Source organism: Crinia signifera, chromosome 19, assembly GCF_055691185.1.
Source record: "Crinia signifera chromosome 19, ASM5569118v1, whole genome shotgun sequence".
NCBI classification, from domain to species: domain Eukaryota; kingdom Metazoa; phylum Chordata; class Amphibia; order Anura; family Myobatrachidae; genus Crinia; species Crinia signifera.
The window spans coordinates 35676716-35697499 of NC_139226.1; the positions used below are offsets into that span (position 1 = coordinate 35676716).

Genomic DNA, 20784 nt, shown 5'->3' on the forward strand with positions numbered 1-20784 from the left:
CCATTGTATTTCTATTTGTAAGACTAGTAAACCAATTGCTGAATGCTGTACACATGCAAATTTATCAATAACTATAACTTACTTTTAAGTACACCCTGAATATCTTGTTGCCCGGAGATTTGCACTGTCCTTCCACTTTGTTGTACCAGTGCACCCCCCACTTGAATGTTGGCATTGCCCAGATGTGCAACACCATTCCCATCAACCTGGTCTGTTACAGGGAAGGACGGGATATCACTACCCTTAATAACAGCTAATTGTAAACTATATAAAACTGTATAGTTTTTATACCTGAATAATCGGTATGTGACATAGATGATATTGTGATAATATTCATAGGTTAGACCGAGTGTTCAATTTACACAGAACACAGTAAAGCAATTTGTAACACTATAAATATACTAATTTAATAATAACTATAGCTTACTTTTAAGTTCACCCTGAATATCGTGTTGCCCGGAGATTTGCACTGTCCGTCCACTTTGTTGTCCCAACGCACCCCCCACATGAATGTCAGCATTGCTTATACGTGCACCAACGTTCACATCAACCTGGTCTGTTACAGGGAAGGAAGATATATCACTACCCTTAATAACAGCTTATTGTAAACCATATAAAACTGTGAAGTGTTTATACCTATAACAACCTCTATGTAACATTACATAGAAACATAGAAATAGATGGCAGATAAGAACCATTTGGCCCATCTAGTCTGCCCCTTTTTTTACCCTTCAGGTAATCTCGACCCATTTTAATCCTTATTTCTTTGTAAGGATATTCATATGCCTATCCCAAGCATGTTTACATTGCTGATATTGTGATGATACTCATAGGTTAGACTGAGTGTTCAATCTGCAAAGAACACAGTAAGCTAGCCCTGTAAGTGTAAATGATATATAATGGTGGATAGACCACTCAGATGACCGATGTCATTCATTCTGTCATACGTTATCCTCCTTCTCACATCTTACACCACCACCATCGTACAGATACAATGGAATTCACTACCCTGTATAAGAAATTGTTAATAAATGTACATGTATTTCAGTGGCCAGGGCTATAAAATGATCATCAGCCTGAGGGAATCTCCAAAGTGTATTCCACCATAAATCTGTACTGGCTATGGAAAGGACATCAGCAAAAACACCTACATAAATATAACTTACTTTTAAGTCCCCCTTTAATATCTTGTTGCCCGGAGATTTGCACTGTCCTTCCTCTTTCTTGTACCAGCTCACCCCCTACTTGAATGTTGGCATTGCCTAGATGTGCACCACCATTTAAATCAACCAGGTCTATTACAGAGAAGGATGCATTATCAATACCTTCAATAAGGGTTCATTGTAAACTATATTGAAATGTTTTTTATAAATAGAATGCCAATGAATAGAGTTTTCAATTTGCACAGAACACAGTAACCAACTTCAGTAAGTCTAATAAAGACTAACAAATGTTTAATGGTGGTTGTTCAACACAGTAGCTCAAAGTCACTAATTGCATCCAACTACAGTACATTAGACAGCAATCTCTATGTGACATAGCTGATTTTGTAATAATATTCATAGGTTTGATAGAATGTTCAGTTTTCACAGAACACAGTAAAGTAATTGCTAAATGCTGTAAATATACTAATATAATAAAAACTATAGCTTACTTTTTAGTCCACCCTGAATATCATGTTGCCCAGAGTTCTGCACTGTCCGTCCACTTTGTTGTCCCAGCGCACCACCCATATGAATGTCAGCATTGCCCAGATGTGCACCACCATTCAGATCAACCTGGTCTGTTACAGGGAAGGGAAGGATTGCACTACCCTTAATAACAGCTAATTGTAAACTATATAAAATTGTGAAGTGTTAGTACAGTACCTGGACCAATCTCTATGTGACATAGCTGATATTTTGATGATACTCATAGATTACACTGAGTGTTCAATCTGCACAGAACACAGTGAGCTAGCCTTGTAAGTGTAAATTATATATAATGGTGGATGGACCACTTAGATGCCCAATGTCATTTATTCTGTCTTATGCTTTATCCTCCTTCTCATACCCCACTCCACCACCATCATACAGATGCAATAGAATTAACTGCTCTGTATAAGAAATTGTTCATAAATATAGATGTATTTCAGTAGCCAGGGCTATAAACTGATCATCAGCCTCAGGGAATCACCAAAGTGTATTCCACCAGTTACATAAATCAGTACTAGCTATGGAGAGGACATCAGCACCTACATTACATTAATAATTTGTAAATGGATTTATTTTAATGACTTATTTTACAGTCAGATAATACATATTTCTCATCTATGCAGTGTTTTTGTCTCTACACATCAGTAATCTAACTATACGGGCATATTTTCTAACATTGTATTTCTATTTGTAAAACTAGTAAACCAATTGCTGAATGCTGTAAACATGCAAATTTAACAATAACTATAACTTACTTTTAAGTCCACCCTGAATATCTTGTTGCCCGGAGATTTGCACTGTCCTTCCACTTTGTTGTACCAGCGCACCCCCCACTTGAATGTTGGCATTGCCCAGATGTGCACCACCATTCCCATCAACCTGGTCTGTTACAGGAAAGGACGGGATATCACTACCCTTAATAACAGCTAATTGTAAACTATATAAAACTGTATAGTTTTTATACCTGAATAATCAGTATGTGACATAATGAAATTGTGATAATATTCATAGGTTAGACCGAGTGTTCAATTTACACAGAACACAGTAAACCAATTTGTAACTCTGTAAATATACTAATTTAATAATAACTATAGCTTACTTTTAAGTCCACCCTGAATATCGTGTTGCCCGGAGATTTGCACTGTCCGTCCACTTTGTTGTCCTAACGCACCCCCAACATGAATGTCAGCATTACTTATATGTGCACCAACGTTTACATCAACCTGGTCTGTTACAAGGAAGGAAGGGATATCACTACCCTTAATAACAGCTCATTGTAAACCATATAAAACTGTGAAGTGTTTATACCTATAACAACCTCTCTGTGACATACTGTAGCTGATATTGTGATGATACTCATAGATTAGACTGCGTTCAATCTGCACAGAACACAGTAAGCTAGCCTTGTTGGTGTGAAGGATATATAATCGTGGTTGGACCACTCAGATGCCCAATGTCATTTATTCTGTCTTATACTTTATCCTTTTTCTCACATCTTACACCACCACCATCATAAAGATACAATGGAATTTACTGCCCTGTATAAGAAATTGTTAATAAATGTACATGTATTTCAGTGGCCAGGGCTATAAAATGATCATCAGCCTGAGGGAATCTTCAAAGTGTATTCCACCATAAATCTGTACTGGCTATGGAAAGGACATCAGCAAAAACACCTACATAAATATAACTTACTTTTAAGTCCCCCTTTAATATCTTGTTGCCCGGAGAATTGCACTGTCCTTCCACTTTCTTGTACCAGCTCACCCCCTACTTGAATGTTGGCATTGCCTAGATGTGCACCACCATTTAAATCATCCAGGTCTATTATAGAGAAGGATGCATTATCAATACCTTCAATAAGGGTTCATTGGAAACTATATTGAAATGTTTTTTATAAATAGAATGCCAATGAATAGAGTTTTCAATTTGCACAGAACACAGTAAAAAACTTCAGTAAGTCTAATAAAGACTAACAAATGTGTAATGGTGGTTGTTCAACACAGTAGCTCAAAGTCACTAATTGCATCCAACTACAGTACATTAGACAGCAATCTCTATGTGACATAGCTGATTTTGTAATAATATTCATAGGTTAGATAGAATGTTCAGTTTTCACAGAACACAGTAAAGTAATTGCTAAATGCTGTAAATATACTAATATAATAAAAACTATAGCTTACTTTTTAGTCCACCCTGAATATCGTGTTGCCCAGAGATTTGCACTGTCTGTCCACTTTGTTGTCCCAGCGCACCACCCATATGAATGTCAGCATTGCCCAGATGTGCACCACCATTCAGATCAACCTGGTCTGTTACAGGGAAGGGAAGGATTGCACTACCCTTAATAACAGCTAATTGTAAACTATATAAAACTGTGAAGTGTTAGTACAGTACCTGGACCAATCTCTATGTGACATAGCTGATATTTTGATGATACTCATAGATTACACTGAGTGTTCAATCTTCACAGAACACAGTAAGCTAGCCTTGTAAGTGTAAATTATATATAATGGTGGATGGACCACTTAGATGCCCAATGTCATTTATTCTGTCTTATGCTTTATCCTCCTTCTCATACCCCACTCCACCACCATCATACAGATTCAATAGAATTAACTGCTCTGTATAAGAAATTGTTCATAAATATAGATGTATTTCAGTAGCCAGGGCTATAAACTGATCATCAGCCTCAGGGAATCACCAAAGTGTATTCCACCAGTTACATAAATCAGTACTAGCTATGGAGAGGACATCAGCACCTACATTACATTAATAATTTGTAAATGGATTTATTTTAATGACTTATTTTACAGTCAGATAATACATATTTCTCATCTATGCAGTGTTTTTGTCTCTACACATCAGTAATCTAACTATACCGGGCATATTTTCTAACATTGTATTTCTATTTGTAAAACTAGTAAACCAATTGCTGAATGCTGTAAACATGCAAATTTAACAATAACTATAACTTACTTTTAAGTCCACCCTGAATATCTTGTTGCCCGGAGATTTGCACTGTCCTTCCACTTTGTTGTACCAGTGCACCCCCCACTTGAATGTTGGCATTGCCCAGATGTGCACCACCATTCCCATCAACCTGGTCTGTTACAGGGAAGGACGGGATATCACTACCCTTAATAACAGCTAATTGTAAACTATATAAAACTGTATAGTTTTTATACCTGAATAATCGGTATGTGACATAATGAAATTGTGATAATATTCATAGGTTAGACCGAGTGTTCAATTTACACAGAACACAGTAAACCAATTTGTAACTCTGTAAATATACTAATTTAATAATAACTATAGCTTACTTTTAAGTCCACCCTGAATATCGTGTTGCCCGGAGATTTGCACTGTCCGTCCACTTTGTTGTCCTAACGCACCCCCAACATGAATGTCAGCATTACTTATATGTGCACCAACGTTCACATCAACCTGGTCTGTTACAAGGAAGGAAGGGATATCACTACCCTTAATAACAGCTCATTGTAAACCATATAAAACTGTGAAGTGTTTATACCTATAACAACCTCTATGTGACATACTGTAGCTGATATTGTGATGATACTCCTAGATTAGACTGTGTTCAATCTGCACAGAACACAGTAAGCTAGCCTTGTTAGTGTGAAGGATATATAATCGTGGTTGGACCATTCAGATGCCCAATGTCATTTATTCTGTCTTATACTTTATCCTTTTTCTCACATCTTACACCACCACCATCATACAGATACAATGGAATTTACTGCCCTGTATAAGAAATTGTTAATAAATGTACATGTATTTCAGTGGCCAGGGCTATAAAATGATCATCAGCCTGAGGGAATCTCCAAAGTGTATTCCACCATAAATCTGTACTGGCTATGGAAAGGACATCAGCAAAAACACCTACATAAATATAACTTACTTTTAAGTCCCCCTTTAATATCTTGTTGCCCGGAGATTTGCACTGTCCTTCCACTTTCTTGTACAAGCTCACCCCCTACTTGAATGTTGGCATTGCCTAGATGTGCACCACCATTTACATCAACCAGGTCTATTACAGAGAAGGATGGATTATCAATACCTTCAATAAGGGTTCATTGTAAACTATTTTGAAATGTTTATTATAAATAGAATGCCAATGAATAGAGTTTTCAATTTGCACAGAACACAGTAACCAACTTCAGTAAGTCTAATAAAGACTAACAAATGTGTAATGGTTGTTGTTCAACACAGTAGCTCAAAGTCACTAATTGCATCCAACTACAGTACATTAGACAGCAATCTCTATGGCCCTTATTCTGATCTGTGCGGCCAGATCAGAATATGCGGCCAGGACCGTGCAGGCGAATCCCCGCCTTCCATACGGATCGCCACCTCCGTCCGTACGCGGATATGTGGCGGTCCGCATGAAAGTGGACGGGGATACACCTCCTTCATCTTGGGAGCAGCCCCTGCATTCGATGGTCGCCGACCATCGAATGCAGGGCCGCACGCTCCACCAGCTCCCGCCACCCTAGACCACACGGACACTTGTCCGTATGAAATCATTTATGGGGGCGGGCAGCTGACATCCGGCGATGTCAGATGCCCGCCCCCTACACATGCGTCATGGCTTTATTACCATGCATACGCCCAGCGTTTGCATGGGAACGCCCATGAAACGCGGGGCGTATGCATAGGGTAATGAGGCTAAGTAGCCCTTCACGCCCCTCTCCGCCCCCTGTGCGGCGTCTAAAAAAACGTACGGCGAAACCGCTTGCACATGCGCAGAGTGACCTCTGCACATGCGCAGACGAAAAACATCGGCGGTACGACCGCAAGCGGCAAACACCGCACCAACCAGAATAAGGGCCTATGTGACATAGCAGATTTTGTAATAATATTCATAGGTTAGACAGAGTGTTCAGTTTTCACAGAACACAGTAAAGTAATTGCTAAATGCTATAAATATACTAATATAATAAAAGCTATAGCTTACTTTTTAGTCCACCCTGAATATCGTGTTGCCCAGAGATTTGCACTGTCCGTCCACTTTGTTGTCCCAGTGCACCACCCATATGAATGTCAGCATTGCCCAGATGTGCACCACCATTCACATCAATCTGGTCTGTTACAGGGAAGGAAAGGATTGCACTACCCTTAATAACAGCTAATTGTAAACTATATAAAACTGTGAACTTTTAGTACAGTACCTGGACCAATCTCTATGTGACATAGCTGATATTGTGATGGTACTCATAGATTAGACTGAGTGTTCAATCTTCACAGAACACAGTAAGCTAGCCTTGTAAGTGTAAATGATATATAATGGTGGATGGACCACTCAGATGCCCAATGTCATTTATTCTGTCTTATGCTTTATCCTCCTTTTCGCACCTCACACCACCACCATCTAACAGATTCAATAGAATTAACTGCTCTGTATAAGAAATTGTTCATACAGTAAATATAGATGTATTTCAGTAGCCAGGGCTATAAACTGATCATCAGCCTCAGGGAATCACCAAAGTGTATTCCACCAGTTACATAAATCAGTACTAGCTATGGAGAGGACATCAGCACCTACATTACATTAATAATTTGTAAAGGGATTTAGTTTAATGACTTATTTTACAGTCAGATAATAAATATTTCTCATCTATGCAGTGTTTTTGTCTCTACACATCAGTAACCTAACTATACCGGGCATATTTTCTAACATTGTATTTCTATTTGTAAAACTAGTAAACCAATTGCTGAATTCTGTAAACATGCAAATTTAACAATAACTATAACTTACTTTTAAGTCCACCCTGAATATCTTGTTGCCCGGAGATTTGCACTGTCCTTCCACTTTGTTGTACCAGCGTACCCCCCACTTGAATGTTGGCATTGCCCAGATGTGCACCACCATTCCCATCAACCTGGTCTGTTACAGGGAAGGACGGGATATCACTACCCTTAATAACAGCTAATTGTAAACTATATAAAACTGTATAGTTTTTATACCTGAATAATCGGTATGTGACATAGATGATATTGTGATAATATTCATAGGTTAGACCGAGTGTTCAATTTACACAGAACACAGTAAAGCAATTTCTAATATTGTAAATATACTAATTTAATAATAACTATAGCTTACTTTTAAGTCCACCCTGAATATCGTGTTGCCCGGAGATTTGCACTGTCCGTCCACTTTGTTGTCCCAACGCACCCCCCACATGAATGTCAGCATTGCTTATATGTGCACCAACGTTCACATCAACCTGGTCTGTTACAGGGAAGGAAGGGATATCACTACCCTTAATAACAGCTCATTGCAAACCATATAAAACTGTGAAGTGTTTATACCTATAACAACCTCTATGTGACATACTGTAGCTGATATTGTGATGATACTCCTAGATTAGATCACACCTCAAACCACCACCATCGTACAGATACAATGGAATTCACTACCCTGTATAAGAAATTGTTAATAAATGTACATGTATTTCAGTGGCCAGGGCTATAAAATGATCATCAGCCTGAGGGAATCTCCAAAGTGTATTCCACCATAAATCTGTACTGGCTATGGAAAGGACATCAGCAAAAACACCTACATAAATATAACTTACTTTTAAATCCCCCTTTAATATCTTGTTGCCCGGAGATTTGCACTGTCCTTCCACTTTCTTGTACCAGCTCACCCCCTACTTGAATGTTGGCATTGCCTAGATGTGCACCACCATTTACATCAACCAGGTCTATTACAGAGAAGGATGGATTATCAGTACCTTCAATAAGGGTTAATTGTAAACTATATTCAAATGTTTATTATAAATAGAATGCCAATGAATAGAGTTTTCAATTTGCACAGAACACAGTAACCAACTTTAGTAAGTCTAAGAAAGACTAACAAATGGGTAATGGTTGTTGTTCAACACAGTAGCTCAAAGTCACTAATTGCATCCAACTACAGTACATTAGACTTATTCGCTACCATTGTATTTTTATTTGTAAATTGGTTCAGCAAATACTGTTGGCTATAAATATATCAAATTAATATCTATAACTTACTTTTAAGTTCACCCTGAATATCTTGTTCCCCCGAGATATGCATTGTCCGCCCACTTTGTTGTCCCAGCGCACCCCCCACTGTTATGTTGGCCTTGCCCAGCTGTGCACCACCATTCACATCAACCAGGTCTGTTACAAAGAAGGAAGGGTTATCACTACCTTTAATGCCAGTTAATTTTAAACTATATTCGGTACTCTTTACCTAGCACGGCGCCCACGATTTTGATCGTGGGCATCGCAGGTAAAAAAATCGCGGGCATCCCGGCCATTGAATGCACTAAAAATCGGGTGCGACGCGACCGACACGATGCCCGCGATTTCCCATAGGGATCAATGTTAAATTTCTCAATTGACCCGATTTTACTGTTCAATGCCTCAATGGACCCGATTTTTCCATAGGAAACAATGTTAAATGGCCCACAGAGGCCAAATAGCCACCCTGAAGTGTGAAATGGCCCCCACAATTGTTAACGCCACCCCACGATCAACGTCAACCCGAAGCGTGGCGAGCGGCGGCGGTACGCGTCCTACGACCTTTTCATACCCCCACTATCCACGTCGGCATGGAGTTGAGAATAGAATAGTGTGGCGAGCGCAGCGAGCCACCGAGCCTGAAGCGTGGCGAGCGCAGCGAGCCCCACGATGTATTTACTTTAAAGACGTTTTACAATTAAAAAATACATAACAAGATCCTCTACACATCAGTTCTCTAAATGCCCTTAATAACATTTTTCCAGTTCCTTGTCCAGTCAATCCCGACGCACACCCGCCCACTCCAATGCACTCCCCCCAGCTGCACCATGGCATGGCCAAAGTATAATCCACCACTTATATTAATCAGTACTGGCTATGGACTGGACAACAGAATGTACATTACATTCATACTATGCAATCTAATTTACTTTAATTGCTTGTTTTACCATCCGACAATACATGATTCCCAGCTATGCAGTGTTTTCTACACATCAGTCTTATAACCAGACACATCCACTATACTTGTACTCCTTTTTATAAACTGCTAATGCAATTGCTGAATGCTGTAAATATACTAATTTAACAATAACTATAACTTACTTTTAAGTTCATCCTGAATATTTTGTTGCCCAGAGATGTGCACTGTCTGCCCACTTTGTTGTCCCAGCGCACCAACCACTTTTATGTTGGCATTGCCCAAATGCGCACCACCGTTCACATCAACCTGGTCTGTTATAAGGATGGAAGGGTTACAGTGTCACTAACTTCCATAAAAGTTGGAAACTATATTCAAATTTATATTTGTTTATAGAATGCCCAGAAAATATACTGAGTCTATTCGATTTCTATGAGTTATTTTGCAAATCAAACAATACATAAATCACAGCATTTTCAGTCTTCTTGATGTTATTCTACACACTGGTCAGTGATGGCTCCTCTGGTCATTCTCCACTGCCGCTGCAGTCCTGGGGTCTGTACAATGGGACCGACCTCGGTTCTTCACATGCGCAATCCCCCAGCTTCAGCAGCAGCCCATAGATCACAGTCCTGGCACCTGTACACTACAGATGACCGGCGCATGCCCCAGGATAGGTACTGTGCATGCGTATGCCCTGGTACTATAGGCTGCTATCCTAATGGGACTGCCTTAGGTGACTGGCATGTCTGACTTCCTATAGGAAATCACTGCCAGTCACAGTGAAGCCAATGCAGTCTCACGGACTGCATCTGGCTGGTGGATTTTACCTGGGGAGCCAGCCAGCCTGCCACCGACACTTCTCCTTTGATTACAGTATACCAGACACATGCTCTACCAATGAATTGCTTGGTATAAATCTGTGCAAATTCCAATGACTGCAAATAAACTAATTCAGTAATACTTTTTGTCCAGTGAGTTGTGCTGTTTGCCCATTATGTTCGGCCTAACCATTCACTTGAACCCTGTCACACCATTGAGTGCAGCCTATCCACTCATTAGGAACCAGTGACTTAATTGATATTACAGCCATCTTCCCAATCACTAATAACCAATCAAATGACTGTTAAAGTAGCCTAAGCATTCGCTAGGAACAAATGAAATCACTTACATTGCAACTTTTCTACTGACTAGGAACCATTAATAACGCTGGAATTGAAACCTACAGTATGCACTCAGTAGAAACCTGTGACATCACTAATACCAATCAAGTTATTTGTCATTACGCACTCTAAGGATGACAATGGCTATGCTGTTTTTATACATTAAAAAAGCTTTATTTAAAATATGCAAAGTTACGAACGTGCACCCAGGAAAATATACATAGGGATATTTGGGGCGTGCCCAAAAATAGGGAGCGTGGCCTTGTGGTCATGGGGCGTATCCTCTGCATGATGGACTCCAACAAGGCCATGCCCCTGTTTATGCCCAGCCCCCCTATCTCAGTGAATAGATGCTGTGTCTATTCCCCATGCTGTGTCTGTTGATTGCAGGGGGTGGACCCAATAGCCCCACCCCTCCACCGCTGGATACTGCCAGCCTTGGGTCGAATGCAGCACTATCCCCCCAAAAAAACAGTCCTGTTCTGCGAAAATAAGGACAGTTGGGAGGTATGCATCAATTGGCATCAAGATTTCAGCCAGGTCCCAGAACTGGATAGGGCATGGTTAGACATGGGAATTCCAGGGCGTGATCTTTTGGGAGTATGGTTAGTACTTCCTGCACTCTACACTGCCCCCCCCCTCCCCCTTGGCACAACTGCTGATTTTATTTTATTATGTATATTATAGATAGCATCAGTAATCATAACACTCAAACAAGTAGCAGGCTGGCAGAAGCCAGAGGTTAGCGCTGTTGTGGACAGTATGGAGTAGATGATAGTAAGTAGGAGAAGGATTGATTTGAAACGTACTTTGACTCTTCATTTTTCCTCCGGCCTGCATGTTTAGGGAACGCTTTACAATGCCACCATTGCTGCTTCCAATAACATTTGGTTCATTTTCATATACAATATCTGTATGATCTAGCGGAGAATCCAACTTGCGGTCTGTTTTATAATGAGAACAATGCAGATCATTTTATATGTGACTTACCAAGTGTATATAGTTAGAATAATGACATTTAGTTAACAAAGTAACAATGTACATGGACTACAGGAGTTGTACTACATTTAAAAACATAGGGATAGTATGAATAATATACCCCAAGTCTTCAGCAGGTACATCATACCTCCCAACTGTCCCGCTTTCTGCGGGAATGTCCATTTTTGGGGACGTGGCCAGCAGTGTCCCGCAGCGGGTGGGGGGGGGCAGTTGGGAGTCCCCGCTGTCACCTTGAATAGATGTTGTGCGCATGCGCACAGCTTCTATTCATGTCATCACGGTGCCATAGGGCGTGGCCTCGCGTGAGTGGTGCAAATGTAGGCCATGCCCACTTCCTACTAGGCCACACCCCCAAAATTTTGAGTGCACCTTCGGCGTGCGCAACTGTTCCTCCTTAAAGTTGGGAGGTATAGGTACTCTCGCCTGCTGTAAATTATTCAACTACTGTCTTCCTTAATGGACAAGAAGAGCTGGAACTACAGCGATGTGACCACCATCGTTTCCCGAGTCAGGTCCATAGCTAGATGTGTGACAGAGAGGACTTGCCCACAGCGCATACATCGCACACACCCTCCAGTCCTGACAGTGCTAGAGCCAATGACAGTACAGTACAGTATCTCCCCTCTGCGCTGCATTGTGTTTCCCAGCTGCCTGCTGAGCAGAGCCCCGGGTCTAGGACACATAGGGGAAGTGCTCAGCTGATTGGCACCGTACTGCAGCTTATACAGGTATGAAACCCCACTTATTCTTGCCCATAACCCACAGAGTTGCAAGCAAAAATGGTCAAAGTTCCGCTTCTGTAATTCCCTGCCACGTGCACAGATGTAACCTCCTATTTAACTGACTCTATAGTTTACAGAGGGCAAGTGTAGGGGCTGCGGTGGCAACTTATACAGCAGCAATTAGGTACCAGACACATTTTATACAATTTTAGCTAGCATCTGATTGGTTTCTAGGGGCAACTTCTCCCCCTGTCCTAGTAATATAATAAAATCAGGATATAATCTTACCCGTGCAGTTGGCCTTGGGGGAACAATCAACCAGCTCTCCATTCACGCATTCGCTGTAAGTGGGAAATAAATATAGCATTTTACATTGACAATATTGACATAACACATTTGTTTTAGTGTTAGTATGCCTCATATTTAGTTGACTGCAGCATGATGGGCAGAATGGGTGGGGGGTGGCTGGGTGGTAAGATGGGCTGCCTATTGGAGGTGACTTCATAATCGCATCATTGTGGACCCACCTCCTACGATACAGTGGCAAAAACCTGTACAGTGGGGGGAGGGGGGGAGCAGGACTACAATGATGCAAGTTAGCACGAATCACATCATCAGCCCCACCCCCTCACCCACCTCAGACCATCCACTTTTATTCTGTAATGGGTGGGAGTGGGTGGGTCACGGGGGGGTTTAGGGGGGCTGGCTGGTAAGAAGGATACCTGCCCACTTTCCAGGAGAACTGTGAAACATCAAATAGCAGTGTAATTCTCATGGTAATGGTAACTTCCCCTCTCAAGGACAAATGAGAGAACAAAGAAACAACTTGATAATTACATAGCTCACAGGTGTGCTATAACGTTATCAGTGTGAGCTGTTGACAGTATTGCTCTGCTGGAGAGACAGAAATCATACTTGCCTACTTTTGGAGAGATTGTGATGGTTCCACCTAGAGGTGAGGACCTGTACTGCTACATCTGAGAGACTATGTCATACAATGACTTAAAGCTAAATGTTGATGAGCTTCAAAGCAGTCAGTAAGATCTAATGTACTTGTTGAAGAAAAGACACTGATACGAGTCAGGGCTTGTCCGTGTATTGTGTGTTACACGTGGTTCCATATGAGTGGCCACAAGAAATGTTATTTAAAATGCATGTAGCCATGGGAACCATTGTGCTCAATAACCAATGTAGGGAAAGGGCGCTGATGATTCCATTTCAATGTATGTATCTCTGATTTCATTTTCCCCCCAAAAAAATGTAACAACCACAGTAATGTGGGTTAGGTGAAATACGGGAGATTTCTAGACTCTTTAGGGAGACGAGGAGATTGCTGCTATTTCAGGGATTCTCCCACAGAATGCAGGAGGGGAGGCAACTATGAGATAAAGGGGAAGAATTTGCTAGCCGTATACACCCGTTTAAGGGATATCACTGCTGGGGCAGCATCTAACTTATCGCTGGCTGCCACACATTCATGGCTGTGTGATCATATGTGAATTACCCCCATTTCCATCCACTTTATCTCCCCTCCAAGGAGACATATACCCCAAGGTACATATACCCCATAAACTCCACATATCCCTTTATATTCTAGAAGCTTACGTAAATATTTAAAAAAAGTCTTTTTCTGCAGTTTTCAGAACAGGCTACTTACCAGATATTGCATCCGTCAATGACTGTGTCTCCATCTTTACATTTTGCTGTTGCAAAAAAGAAAAAAACATTATTTCTATCAGTTCAGTGTAAAAATAAATATAAAACTCATAAACAATTTCCGCCCAGCAAAGTTTTCCAGTGAACACACTTTTCTGTACCCACTAAGGGCCAGATGTATCAATCTTCAAAAAGTGATAAGATGTAGAGTGGTGAAGCAGCCAGCCAATCAGCTCCGAACTGGTAGGAGCTGATTGGTTTGTTGTTTATCACTGCACTGCACTGCACTGTATCACCTTTTGAAGCTTGATTCATCCGGCCTTAAAGCCAATCAGTCAGCCTCTTCATGTGATAGTCCTAAAGATTTATAAGTGCCCTGATATTAACATTAATATGTACAGTCCACATTGGGATCTTTGAACTGGCTCTCAAACTTTTATTGCTTGTTAGATGATTGTTAAAGGAATATCATAATGGACCCAATGCAAAGGCGTTACTGCAATAGGAGCAGGGATTGCAGCTGTTTTGGGGGATGATTTTCATTGGGTGGTACATAAAGCCCCTACAAACTTTGCTATGGGGCCTACATATATCTAGTTATTATGCCACTGGCCCTATGATTGGGTAAAGGAATCATGTGTATCTCGAAATTCTCAGGACTATTTACACTATATGGGACTACTTATCAACATACCTCCCAACTGTCCCAATTTCCTGTTTTCCCATTTTTTGAGATGGTCCCTATGTCCTACAAGCGTGCAGCAATGTTCCGCAGGGGTTGGTGGGGGAGCAGTTGGGAGACAGAGGGGCTGGGGGCATGCTAGCAGCTCATACCAAGCTGGGTATGCCTCCACAGTGATGAAAGGGGTGGTGTTCCCACAAAGCCACACCCCCTTTTGATGAAACAACAGCACAATTTTGAGTGTGCCTTGCAAAGCCACATGCAGTAGTCCCGTTTTAATTATTAAGAATGCTTGGTGGTATGTATCAATAGGAAAGGGCCCAAAATTTGTCTGGGTGCACTGGGGTGGAATTAACCACAGGGCAATCTAAAATGAATGTTGCAGGCTGTTATTTGAGTTCACACATTACATGTGCTTTTCTTTTGTTTGTTTGCTTTTGCAGTGATTACTCAAAATCTTTTTAATGCTGGGTACACCCTAGACCAGTGGTTCTCAACTTGGTCCCCAGGACCCCACACAGTTCATGTTTTCCAGGTCATCTGACAGGTGCACTCATTACTAACTGCCACATTTTAAAAGATCCACAGATGGAGCTAATTATTTCACATGCTCTGTGTGGGGTCCTGAGGAACGAGTTTGAGAGCCTGTCCCCTAGGCAATCCTGGATCATGGAAGACGTCACGACCAATGGGATGACGTGTTGGTCGGCCATAAACACTAATCAGTATATTGTGCGCAGTCAGATGAGAAGATGAAATAGGCAGTGCATTGGAGCACGCAATAGTACATACACACTAGTCAATTCAGCCCAAACCACCAAATCATCCAATATATTGCTAGTGTGTACTCTTGAGCTTACAAACATGACAACAGAAAACACGGTTGCCTGGGCACAACTATACTTAAGTAAGACATACTGTAGTTATGAGATCAGTATCTGCACTTTAGCTGGGAAGTCTGCTTAACATTTTCCTATTTCAAAGAACTGATTTGCTGAAGAAAACAGAAGCTATAGAATTATTTTTTTTTTAACAGGGAAGTTACGCTCAGTGAAGTTCCCAACTGTAATATTATCTTTTATTTATATAGCAGATTATGTAACCCTTTACAAAGAGTATTTCATATTCCCCTTTGTAGCATGCAGTCTAAATTCTAACCAACACATAAAACATGCCACCCAAGTGGCCAGATTTTCGCAGGACAGTCCCACCCATCCTGTCACTAACGGCTCTGCCCAAGCCCACTGTCTCATGTTAAACAGAGGGGCTGGATGCATGGCCAGCTGCTCACAGAGTGCTGGGCATGCCCCCACAGTAAAGAAATGGGAGGTCTAGCTTGTAAGCCATGCATTTCCTGAAGCCACACCCTCTTTACATAGGCTACACACCCTTTTGTAGGGGTCGTGTTTGCATCATTGTGGGGGGTGGCCTCACAAAGTGTGGGTGGTGCGGGGGAGTGGATGTGTGTTTGTATCCTCATGGTCCGGCCCGCCCCTGCTATTCGATGCTGGATTACCAGCATTGTAAAGCAGGGGGAGGGGCTACAGTTACGTGGATCACATCCTCGGCCTCCCAAGACTGTCAAGTTTTAAGGAGAGCTGCAGGTGGGAACGGGAGACTTACCTACCCTTCTGGGGGGCTGGGAGCATTTCCCAGTTTTCATGAGCCCCCTGGCTGATTTAGGAGGGCAGGCAAGTTTGCCTAACAATGCTGGACTGTGCCACCACACTGTACAAGTTTTTTTTATATAACGGCTTCATTAAAGTTACAAAATAGCGTAACGTTTCGCTGAATGAACATATCAGAAGGCCAAGCAAATGTGAACAAACAAGAATTACAGCTTTAGTGTTCATGGCTAGGAAAAAATTGCATTGTTTACAGAAGGTGAGGATCAGCGTCATAGTGATATGTCTCTCGGCATTTTACATAAGACAGCTAGATGTGAATTGGATGAGTATCTGATTTTCCATCATAATATAGAGTGGCGTAGGCCATAGGACTGAAATCATGGATACAATACAGATGACAGGCACTGGGACCAGTGAATGCGCAGTACCAACCTAGGTACTGTGCATTTGCATGCCCCTGGTTCTATGGGCTGCTTTGGCTGTAGCCCATAGAAGCCAAAGAGGCAGTCTTGGAGGGAGGCAATGCCTCCCAATGAGACTGCCTTAGGTGACTGGCAGGTCGGACTTCCAATAGGAAGTCACTGCCAGTCACAGTGAAGCCAGAGCAGTCTCACAGACTGCACCTGGCTTCACTTGGACTGAGCACAGTGGCAGATTTTACCTGGGTCCTGCAGCCCATAGGTAAAAACCATCACTGATGGAGAGTGAGAAAGAACCAGCCCCCAACTGTCATTTTTCCAACACAGCCTGTAATGTGGCAGTTATAATTTGATTGGTTGATGCTTTATCACTCTCCACTTTATAGGGGGGGAATTCATTTAGGAACGAGGTTTAGCAAGGTAAAACCTTGCTTACCACTTGCCCAGTTTTAGATTACTGCCAACACCCGTTCTACCAATTTTGAGGAATCCAGTTTTTTTTTTATAAAAATGGTTGCCGGGTTTTAAGAGCAGAAATCCCTGCAGCGCATGAAACAAGAGAAAAGATACTGACCTCACCAGAGGTCTCCAGCCTCCTGGAAGTCTCCCTTTCATTCTCAAAATGGGGATAGGGCTGCTGGGAATTCTGTGGTGTGCTGAGATTCTCCAGGGATGTTGGGAGATATAGTTCTCCCAGCATCCGCCACCCACCTCCTGCAGCTGTCCTGAAAACTATGCGATCTGGAGAGATAATCTGCCATTGAATAGCAGGAGAGAGACAGTGATGGCCACATCCCCTGTGATGATGCAAACACCTGTCTACCCCTTGTTAAGAGACCATGTTCCTTGCTAGTGGCGGCAGCCCATAAAACGGGTTTTGAGCATGTGCAGTACTGAGGACGATACTGCACATTCGCCAGACTCGGGAACGTGAATATGTACAATAACTATGGACTGCTCCCAAAACAGCAGGTAGAGGCTGCATGCGCAGTACCGAAGAAGCTACTGAACATGCGCCGGTCCCGTGATCACGATGGGGGGTCGGGACCAGCAGCAGGGACCAGCAGACGGCATCAGAGAGGGGGCCTGGCATTGCGGCAGCCCCCTTCCTCCACAGAAGAAAGAGCCGCCACTGGTATACACACATAGATACTCATACACACCTGCAAATACTCACACACACTTGCAAACTCACCGCTGCTGCAGAATACTCAGCTCTCAATGTAGGAACAAGAAGAAACCTCCGAAATGGAGCAATTACTGACTAATTAAGATAATTGGAAACTTCCATTGGCTTACTTAGTCCTACGGGTGGGGTGGAACGGTGTCCAATTTTGGCGGGACGGTCCCATTTTGGCGGGACTTTCTTGGTATCCCACTTGCGTGTTGCAGTTTCCTGCAGTGTGGAGGTGGGGGCGGTTGGGAAACTCCATATGAGCACCCCCGTGGGAAGTGCAGCGATCGTCCCCTAATTTCAGAGGTGTGGTTTAAGTATTTAGACTAGAAATGTTGATGGCCCAATAGCTAATGCTATTCACGTACTCCCATAACTGGCAGACATCCCCTACCTTTTGCCCAGATCATTATACTGAAATCTCTGTCATAACACTTATGTTAGGTTTTATGTGAAATCTGCTCTGTAAACAGCTCCTTTCATTATAGCAACATGGACTGGTAACTAGAGGACAACACACATGGAGCTACTCATTAATCTACAGAAGGGTCAGCTCACACTCTTGTTTGAAAATAATTTACATCTATCCTACAGTCTGTATATCCTCCAACATGGATGTGCAGTGGGAGCCAGGAGTCAGGGCACGCATCACCCTTCCATTGGTTCCCCTTGCTCGCAGAGGCATTCATTCTGGTAAAGTGATAAAGTTGTGATAAAGAGGTGATAAAGTGGAAGGTGATAATGCACCAGCCAATCAGTTAGGAGTTGATTGGCTGGTGTGTTATCACCGCTTTATAACTTTACCAGGCTTAATACCAGGCCCCACTGTAAGTGTATGGGGGTGAGGCAAAGTGGGGGTGTTAATGTAACAAACACCAAAGGTTCTCCAATGGTTCTCCAATTTTATTCTAAGGTATGGATTCTCATCATTTTTCGGCAAAACCTGGAAAATGCAGAAATACCACTTAAATAAATAAACCTAAATATACCTACATTATCTTACATGCAAGATCATTGTATTACATACCTCCCAACTGTCCCGATTTTCGCAGGACATTCACAATTTTTTTGTGATTGTCCCACGTACCACCCACGGCCGGTGGGGGAGCGGTTGAGAGTCACCCTGTCACTTGCTGCTCTGCTTAGAGGGGCATGGACATCAGCTCTAGAGTGCCTACCTTGCCCCCATAGCGATGGGAAACCGGGGGCGTGGTTCGTGAAAGCCACGTTATCTTACAGCAGAGGCCTCGCCCCCTTGCAGCACAGCTGATGTTGGGAGGTATGGTATTGTTAATCAGATAAGCAGCTCTTTTTCTCAGATCCGTGACGCGATTAGATCTGTTTGCTTTAAATCACATAATAAGATCAAATGACGGTTGTAAAAAGTGTCACTCATAAAAGTTTTTTTAAGATTTCTCTTGTGCAATGCCGTGTGGGCGGCCAAGTTGACTACTGTGCTTATACAGGTGCTTTACAGAGATACAGGAGTTGGTAAGTATTAGGAAATGTGTGTTCCCCAGGGTATATACCCCTAAACGTAGAATGCAGATGGGCATAGCAACAGATTCAGTATGCTTTAAATGCAAAGCCGTAGATGCAGACCTAATACACTGTATGTGGCAATGCCCAGAAGTAAAAGCATTTTGGCTGCAGATAAGCAGATACATATTGGCCAGATATGGAATAGACTGTACAATTACTGCTGAATGGGCCCTATGGGATATTGTCCCTGGGGTAAATTATATAGGCTTAACAGCAGGAAAGAGAATCCTCCTAGCAAAAATATTTGCGGCCGCAAGAAAAACAATTCTATCTCAGTGGATAGCATCTAATACCTTAGTAATAACATTGCTAGAACCCAGAATTGCTTATCTATTCCAGATGGACTGGCTAGAAATGATAATGGAAAAGGAAAGGAAAATAAAAAAACATTCTTCTCCATCTGGCTGCCACATATGAAATCATTGCCCACAGAAATAAAAAATACACTGAGACAAAAACATCCAAACAACATCTTGGTATGAATTAGAAACAACACGACTAGGCACACAACCATTTTAAGGAAAAGGTTAGGAAAGAGAATATTTTTAAATAAAGGTATAAGGAGGTTAATGTAATGTATATAGGAAAAAGTAGAAAAGACAGAGAAGGAAATAAAGGGTTAATTAAAGTATGCTGTCATATATACTAGAGTACTATAGATAAGTTTGATATGTAATTTGTATATGTTTTATGCAAGATTTATACAAAAGAAAATAATAAAAATTATGGGAAAAAAAAAGGAAATGTGTGTTCCCAAACTATACTATATACTGTACATATTTCTAGTTTTTAACCCTTGTACTCTTAGGGGTACTGTAAATTAACTTAGGAACAGTTGTGCTGTTGCCAATAGCAACCAATCAAATTCTGTCTATCCTAAAAAATCTGATTAGTTGCTAGGGTCAACATCGGCTCTTTTCTTTTTCTAGATGCTTTAGTAAATTTACCCCTAAGTATTTATTTATTTACAGTTTCTTCTAGAAAATATTAACTAGATTGTGATTGGTTGCTACGAGCAACATCTCCACTTCTAGAAACCTATACCGTAGCAGATATACCACTTAGGGTGGCCAAACCTGTCCTCAAGATCTACCAACAGTTCATGTGTGTCAGGCAACCTGTGGATTTGTAGTAGGAATGAATGCAGCATGTTTGAAATGTGACAGTTAGTAATGACT

General features: G+C 41.7%; 1 protein-coding gene across 1 annotated transcript in view; it reads right to left on the minus strand.

The window, feature by feature from the left end:
- The window catches only part of LOC146041520 (uncharacterized), a 197909-nt gene that overhangs the window by 29253 nt on the left and 147872 nt on the right, over window positions 1–20784 (minus strand). The window contains exons 2-4 of the mRNA XM_083161483.1: window positions 14163–14208; window positions 12794–12846; window positions 11594–11728 (exon numbers count right to left, since the gene is read on the minus strand). Of these exons, the coding sequence (XP_083017609.1) occupies window positions 11594–11728; window positions 12794–12846; window positions 14163–14208 (234 nt within the window). The remainder of the gene's footprint in view (window positions 1–11593; window positions 11729–12793; window positions 12847–14162; window positions 14209–20784) is intronic.